We start from the raw sequence: 7,949 nt of genomic DNA on the forward strand, positions 1-7,949 counted from the left end.
TGTGACAGTACCTGTGACCATATAAAACCAATTTGGTACCAGTAACCCTGTGGATATGAAACATTTTGGCACCAGTAAAAGACCTTTCCTATGTGCACATGAAGCAATTATATGACAGTAACCTTGACCATATAAAACCAATTTGGTACCAGTAACCCTGTGGATATGAAACATTTTGGCACCAGTAAAAGACCTTTCCTATGTGCACATGAAGCAATTATATGACAGTAACCTTGACCATATAAAACCCATTTGGTATCAGTAATCCTGTGGATAGGAAACATTTTGGCACCATTAAAAAGACCTTTCCTGTGTGCACATGAAGCAATTTTATGACAGTTACCTTAACCATATAAAACCAATTTGGTATCAGTAATACTGTGGATATGAAACATTTTGGCATCAGTAAAAGACCTTTCCTATATGCACATGAACCAGATTGGTAACCTTGACCTTATAAAACCAATTTGGTACCACTAACCCTGTGGATATGAAACATTTTGGTACCATTAAAAAGACCTTTCTTGTGTGCACATGAAACAATTTTATGACAGTTACCTTAACCATATAAAACCCATTTGGTATCAGTAATCCTGTGGATATGAAACATTTCGGCACCATTAAAAAGACCTTTCCTGTGTGCACATGAAGCAATTATATGACAGTAACCTTAACCATATAAAACCCATTTGGTAGCAGTAACCCTGTGGATATGAAACATTTTGGCCCCAGTAAAAGACTTTTCCTATGTACACATGAAGCAATTTGTGACAGTGATCATGAGCATATAAAACCATTTTAGCACCTGCAATCATGAGCATATGAAGAATTTTGGCACCTGTAACCAGCCCTTTCCCAGGGGCGTTTGAACCAATGTGCCCCAGTCACCCTGAGCACACAAAACCAGTGTGGCCCCAGTCCCCAGACCTCTCCCCGCCTCCCTCCCCTTGTGATTTCAGCTCTTTTTGTTTGCCACAGAGGGCAGCCCTCCCCAGCGCCCATAGCTTTATTTCCTCTGGTCAGCGGGGGCTTCTTGCCCGTCTCTGCCGAGGAGTCTGAGGGGCGGAGCAGGGTGCCCGGCCAGAGACGCCCCGTCAGCCGCTGAGCCCGAAGGGGAAGAGCCTCGTCTTGGGGCTTCCTCGTCTTCCTCTTCTCAGGGCTTCGTCTTGGGGCTTCTGGGCTTCTTGGGGTTTCTTCCTTCTCGTCTTGGGGCTTCTAGTCTTCCTCTCGGGGCTGCTGCGTCTTCTTGGCGCTTCTGCGTCTCAGGGCTTCGTCTTCGGGGTTTTTTCCTTCTCGTCTTGGGGCTTCTGCGTCTTCTTGGGGCTTCCTCCTCTCGGGGCTGCGTCTTGGGGCTTCTTCCTTCTTGTCTTGGGGCTTCTGCGTCTTCCTCTCGGGGCTGCTGCGTATTCTTGGGGTTTCTTCCTTCTCGTCTTGGGGCTTCTGGTCTTCCTCTCGGGGCTTCTCCATCTCAGGGCTTCGTCTTGGGGCTTCTGGTCTTCGCTCTTCTTTTCTTGTCCCCTCAGGGCAGGTCCAGCTGGCTGTCATTTTCCCGCCCGAGGCCGGACTTTTATGCGTTTCGGCCGGGCCGGGCAGCCAACCGGAAAGTGGGGCGCCTCAGGCCCCGCCGCTCATTGGGCGCCCGCCGAGGGGCCGTGGGCCAGGGCAGGCTCTCTGCCCGGAGACCGAGCCTGCGGGGAGCCAATCACCGGGGGGGCCTGGGGAGAGCGTGCGCAGGCGGCGCAGGTGAGTGTGATGATGGGCACTGGGGTCACTCAAAGTTCACCGGCCGGGTCACTCCCGGTCGCGGCGCCGGCCGGCCTGCCTCGCGCTGTCAGCGGCCTCGGGGGCGTGCAGGGGGTGGGAGGAGAGACGGACGTGCCCCCCCCCCTGCCAGGAGCCCCCCAGGGCGCAGTGGTCATGCAAAGTGCACTTAGTTCAAATATTTCTGCCTTCTGCAAACCTTAAGGCCACTCACAAATGCAGGTTCATCTTGAGCCTGTGCTCTTATCAGTTTCAGCACACCTGTGGGGAGGAGAAGGCTGGGCTACAGGATGCAAGGCCCATCCTGGTCTGCTCCCTTCCAGCCCAGGGAGAGGCCCTGGTGGCTCAGTGGAAGAGCCTCTGTTTGGCATGCAGAAGGTCCCGGGTTCACTCCCCAGTGACCGGCATGCGCTAAAGGAGCCTCCATCGCTCTAAGGAGCCAACAGAGTCCTCTGCTCCAAGCTGCCTGGGGAGGGGTGTGGAGGGTGTGCACATAAGGGAGGGTCTTCCTCATCACCCTGTTTCTCTCCCTGACTGTTGCCTGTCTTATTGAGATGTGACAGATCACATGCCTTTGATATTTGGATAGATTCAAGTGGGCGGCGCAGCACAACAAAACAAAATCAGAGTCCAGTCAGGCACCTTGAAGACTAACAAATGGCTGGAATAAATCTTTGTTGGTCTTAAAAGTGCCAACACTTTTGATTTTGTTTTGTTGTGATATTGCAAATTCCAATTAGATACGTTCTATGCATTGTTGCTTTAACAGGAAGCGGGGGGGGGGGGGGCTTTCCTGTTCCTCTCCAGCACGGCCGGACACTGTATGATCCTGCAGGTCAAAGTCTTCTTATTCCTTCCTTTCTAAAAGCAGCTTAATCTGTAGGGTTTCATTCTCTCAGGTGGCAAGAAAGGCCTCAGGCTTGGGCTTTAGCTGTTTCCGCCCCCACTTTACAGAAGAGCTGCTGGGGATGGGGAGTAGGAAACCCACCCTCCGGCAGATCAGGAAGCTGCGGGAGGCTGAATGAAACAACACAGAATGACAAGTACCTCAGTGAGTTTATACTCAGCCACGCTTGTTTGGCTGGTCAATAGTTACAGTTGCATTGGTGGAGAAAAGTGGAGGGCTGATATATTGAATAAATGAAAGTTGTGACCAATATTACCTAGGCATACAATTGGTTGTCAGGAAAAAAGAGGGGAAAAGAAAGAATCAAAACAGTGAAGTAAATATAAACGTACAGCCAAGTGCTTAAAAGTATTTAACACATCATTAAAAATATATGAAAATACATGTATAATATGAAAAATAGTGTTAAAGTTAAAAGGACTTTAGAGCTTGTGCCTGAAGAAGAGTTCTGCGTCAATCAAAAGCTTGCTCCCAATATCCTGGATGCTGGCTAGCCCTTCCAGAAAACACATCAGACAAACAACACCTCCCCCTCCCCCTGCCACCCTTGCTGTAGCCCACCCAGGACAGAACATAATGTTTATGTTGTGAAATTCAGCCCTCTTGCCTAGAAGCCCACTTCCCTAACCCCAACCTCAAGAGATGCTTGTGAGGATTCATTTGTAAAGGAAAGAAATTTTGCACCTGCTCAAACATCTTTGTGTATGCGCACATCTTTATTGTTGCTTTGAAAGTGATTGTGCCAACTTTGCTTTGCAAGGGAGAGAGAGAGAGAGATCAGTATGTGAGACCTGTTGCAGCATATCAAAAATCTCAAGCAGAGATACCATAAATCAATTGCTTGCTGGAAGTATTTGCAGCGGACTCTCTGCCTGGATGGAGGTGGCAGAATTCACACAAGCAAAGAGAAGCAAGCGAGCAAATGGACCACCCCCCTGGAGATCCGGTCTAGACAAGCCGCATGGAAATGAACAGCTGATACCCAAGAAAGCTTGCCGGCTGTTACCCATCTCCCGTTTGTTTTAAGGAGGCTTGGAAAGAGTCTGGGCTGGGTGTCCGTAGCCTCCCCACGTTCCAACAAGCTCAGATTCATTCAGGGGACTTGATAAAGCTGCCTCAGTCCCTTCAGTTTTCCTTCAGCTGGGCCCTCACTCTGCAGGCAGCTAGTTTGGGTAACTGCAATACTCTCTTTGTGCGCAAATTCGGGAGGACACGTAAGGCCTGCCTCCATCCCTTGCAGTTTCTCAAACAAATGCCTGCAATGCTCTTTCTCCTGTTGGCTCAGGAGTTCTATGTTCAGCCCAAAGCGTTTGGTGCCTGAAAGGCTTTCTAAGATCTCCAAGACGGCGTCTCGGTCTTTGACGCTGACATTTTCACTGAGCACGGTTAGGAATTCCCCCAGGAGACCAAAAGCAACATCTGCTTGGAAGATCTGGCCGAGGTTCCAGGGCCTGAGCTGAAGCAGGAAGCGGTACTGTTCCTGGCTGCTTTTCATGCATCTGCGCCAACCTCTGTAGAACTCTGATGAAGTCTCCGGAAGTTTCTGCAACTCCTGGCGGGAAAGCAAAATGACAGAAGTTCCAAGCCATGTGAATACTATCTCCCTCCCTAAGCCACTGGGTGAAGATGACTTAAACTTCCCTTCTTGGACAAGGGGCATTGTTTGTAGCAGCCGATAAGAACTGTACAGACTCTGCACTGAGAAATTCTGTCTCCAAAATACAATGCATATTGTTTGAATTCTAAAGCCAATCTGTTCAGGCCCCGGGGGGGGGGGGGGGCAGAGTTCTTGGTCCGTGTTTCCATTCTTAGGACTATATGACCATTTATACACTGGAGGTTTCATGCCGGGCTGTGGGCTGCAGTTTTAGTCGTGGCAGGTTGTCCAACTTCTTCCTGCACCCACACAGGGGAGTATTTGGCCTGGTGCACCTCATCCGCCCCCAATTTGTGCTCCTGCACAGGAGCTGGGGAAACGAAGTTCCCAGGGCATAAACGGTCTATGAGCAGCATAAAATTCCCCTCTCACAGAGAAGTTCCAGATGCAGCTATTACTTAGCAAGCATGGGGGACTACCAGACAGGGTCAGCTTTATCCAAGTTTGGAGGAACGTAATCAGATCTTTAAGCAATTTTGGAGTAGGATGATCTTACTCATAGCGGCAGAGTCCCAATGGGGCAAACAGTCTGCCATGTGCAAACTCCCCGTCCGATTTATCCCCCAATTCAAGACCAGGAATTCTAAAGAATGACTTTGAGAAACAAGACAAGCTCGAGGGGAACTAAAGATGCCAAAGACTTGCAGTGGTCTCACCTGCAGCAGCGGCATTCCGCTTTCCTGTGGGTGGCTGCCTTTTCTTGCACAGCAGTTCCACAATACCTTTGTTGTGTTTCCAATTTTGTCCTTTTTCTCCAGAGGCTTCAAATGGGAAGCTAAAACAATATCCCTGCAAGTGACAGAGAAGGGCTCTTTATAGAGTGCAATTACAACGCTGGATTTCCAGAGGGAGTTTCCGCAGATACAGATGTCTTTTACTTAACTCAAGGCTCGGAAGAAAAACACAATAACAAATGCCAGGGTGCCTAGAAATCTCATTGCAGTACGTACATTGCAAGTGCCTCTTGCAGATTCTCAGGAGGAGGTACAAAATTTGCATGAGGGAGATGTTAGTTTTTTATTGTAACTGACAACTAGGATTACCTAGTTTTTGTTTAGACTCAACAACACTTTTGTTACACCTTTTAAAATGACAATAAACAACAAAGAATTTAGGACAACTTTTTTTGTGCTAGCCTTTTCTTTTATCCAATAGAAAGTGCTATAATTCATGGATTTTAAGCAGTGAATAGTTGTTATTTAAGAGCCTCTTATGGCGCAGACTGGTAAATTAGCCGACATGCTGTCTGAAGCTCTGACCATGAGGCTGGGAGTTCGATCCCAGCAGCCGGCTCAAGGTTGACTCAGCCTTCCATCCTTCCAAGGTCGGTAAATGAGTACCCAGCTTGCTGGGGGGTAAATGGTAATGACTGGGGAAGGGACTGGCAAACCACCCTTGTATTGAGTCTGCCTTGAAAACACTAGAGGGTATCACCCAAGGGCCACACATGACTCGGTGCTTGCACAGGGGATACTTTTACCTTTACCTTAGTTGTTATTTGGCACCTATCACCCAATAGACAAAAGGAGTAAGCAAATTTTACAACTGATCAAGTTCCTGTTGGGTCCCTGGTGGTGAGTTGATATGTAACCAGGTCAAAACATGGTGGAATTGAACGCCTCCTGAGGTTAGAATGCAGAGGATACTCCAGAAGGATATATGCAACTGTATCTAAGGAAATTACCTAAGGAACAGGGGAAGATTTGTTCTGAAGTTTTGTGGATAAATAAAAATAACCAGGGCCCGACTTAGCTTCCAAGATCTGACATGTTTGGGCTAGCCAGCGATAGCTAAGTCAGGAAGTAACTGACCACATGGTCCAATACTTGTCTAGATTCATCTTCTACACCATATCAATGAAGGAACCAGCAGACAGACGTCAAGCAAACCTGAATTCTTCATAAGATGCCACTTTCTGGCGTACAGCTCGGAACTTGGCCTCGTTTTCTCTCTGGTACTTCTCATCTGCAGCTACAGCTTCTTGCAGCTCTTTTTCCAAAGCACGAAAATCTATCGTGCCCTCCATTTTGGAACCAAGGGACGATGCCCCTAATGTCTCAGCCAAAGCATCAGCCTTGATTCCGTAGAGCAAGTTGATCTCCCCAATAACCTTTCGGGAGCAAAATTGTTAATTTGAGGTTGGATGGCAGCACAGCAGTATAAAAAAGAGAGAGAAATCAAATTATTCTAGCAATAACTGAAGCTTACTGTTATATACTCCCCGCTTCCCCAAGCAATGAGAAGTTACAGAGACAGCACAACAAAGTGTTCTTTGGACGAGGGACCACTGAAGACTTAGAGTCTTTTTAATATTTGTTTTATTTACAAATGTACAAATAAAGCAGAGCGGAAGCAAAACTGACTCTGCAGAATCCATTCGCTCTGCACTGGCTCTGCCCCAGCTCACCAAGACGCACTATCCTCTGCAAACTCGCAAACTTTGATTCTTGCCATAGCTCCAAATCATTTCGATACCCCTCCAATTAGTACAGAGCAATGTCACATCCCTAAACTCTGATGGGAATAACATTCCAAATAGTGCTTTTCTAGCGCTGCATTCAAGATAGTTTACAATTCAAAATAGCATTACTATACACAATTAGTGTGTTTATTGTAAAAGAAAAAGTGCCGGCATTCGTATATTAGTGTTCCTGCTCTCAGGACTTGTGAGAGCAACCCCCCACCCCTTGGTCTTCCAGGGGCCCCTGGACTCAAAACCTGGTGCACACAAAGGCTTTATACCTTGAGCAAAACATGGTTGGTCTTCCAGGTGCCTGGCTGGACTCACGCTTTGTTCTGCTGCTTCAGGCCAGCACCCACCTGAGCTCACCTTCCTGCTATTCGTCCTTGATGCACACAAAGTTGCGTCCTTCCGACTGGCCTTCGCAAAAGCGGCTTTTCCTGTTTTGCAAAGAATAAAATCCTTCCGTTAAAACCAAGAGTGAGACTTTGGCTGGTCCACTGCCCCGCCCCCCGTTCCCCTGCGGGCATCCTTGCATGCATGCCCCTGGACCGTGCCCGTGCCCCAGGGTTGCCAACTCTGGCTTGGGAAAGGCCTGGAGATTTAAGGGCAGCAGCCTGGGGAGGTCGTTCACCAGGGAGGCAACGCAACAGCGTCCATCGTCCAAAGCTGCCCCTTCCTTTAGGAGAATGAGCCCTGCAGCACGTGGGGAGGGTTGCCAACCTCCAGGGGGGGCCTGGGGATCTCTCGCTTTCACCTCCAGCCTCCCCCCGGGAGAACATGGAGGCTTTAGGGGTGGATTCAGCCCCAGGCTCCGACCCCGAAGTCTCCAGGGGTTTCCCAATCAAGAACGGGCGACCCTACCTGGGGTGGGGATGGGGGCAATTCCAATTCCGGGAGAGCTCCAGAATTCCCCTGGAGCTTGGCAACGCTCTGCTCTTTCCCACGACGCGGCGGCGGTTTCCTTAGCAACGACGCCGCGGCCGCGTTCCCATAGCAACCAGGCGCACGGAAGGCGCCTGCGCAAACCTCACCTTTCTTTTCTTCTTTTTTTTTGGGGGGGGATAAATACACGGGGCAGCTGTATACACGTGTGCGGCAGGCGAGGAGAGAGGGGGAAATTAAATAATTGTTTTTCGTTTGGCGTTAATAATCCGGCGAAT

General features: G+C 48.9%; 1 protein-coding gene across 1 annotated transcript; it reads right to left on the minus strand.

Moving 5' to 3' along the window:
* Positions 1 to 3,365: 3,365 nt before the first annotated feature.
* Positions 3,366 to 7,809, minus strand: DNAAF19 (dynein axonemal assembly factor 19). Its single transcript, XM_077313140.1, has 5 exons — positions 7,651 to 7,809; positions 7,068 to 7,226; positions 6,215 to 6,435; positions 4,982 to 5,114; positions 3,366 to 4,220 (listed from the first exon to the last, which is right to left on the minus strand). The coding sequence occupies exons 3-5, from the start codon at positions 6,349 to 6,351 to the stop codon at positions 3,762 to 3,764; spliced, it is 729 nt and encodes a 242-aa protein (XP_077169255.1). The 5' UTR covers positions 6,352 to 6,435; positions 7,068 to 7,226; positions 7,651 to 7,809; the 3' UTR covers positions 3,366 to 3,761.
* Positions 7,810 to 7,949: the final 140 nt, after the last annotated feature.

Source organism: Paroedura picta, chromosome 16, assembly GCF_049243985.1.
Source record: "Paroedura picta isolate Pp20150507F chromosome 16, Ppicta_v3.0, whole genome shotgun sequence".
Lineage (NCBI taxonomy): Eukaryota > Metazoa > Chordata > Lepidosauria > Squamata > Gekkonidae > Paroedura > Paroedura picta.

Bases quoted from the DNA above. Each gene is read 5' to 3' on its own strand.
- DNAAF19 (XM_077313140.1), bottom strand. From the start codon at position 6,351: ATGGAGGGCACGATAGATTTTCGTGCTTTGGAAAAAGAGCTGCAAGAA. The intron at 5,115-6,214 runs GTTTGCTTGACG...TGTCACTTGCAG, and splicing joins GCATCTTATGAAGAATTCAG to GGATATTGTTTTAGCTTCCC. The intron at 4,221-4,981 runs GTGAGACCACTG...CTTTCCCGCCAG, and splicing joins GCGGAATGCCGCTGCTGCAG to GAGTTGCAGAAACTTCCGGA.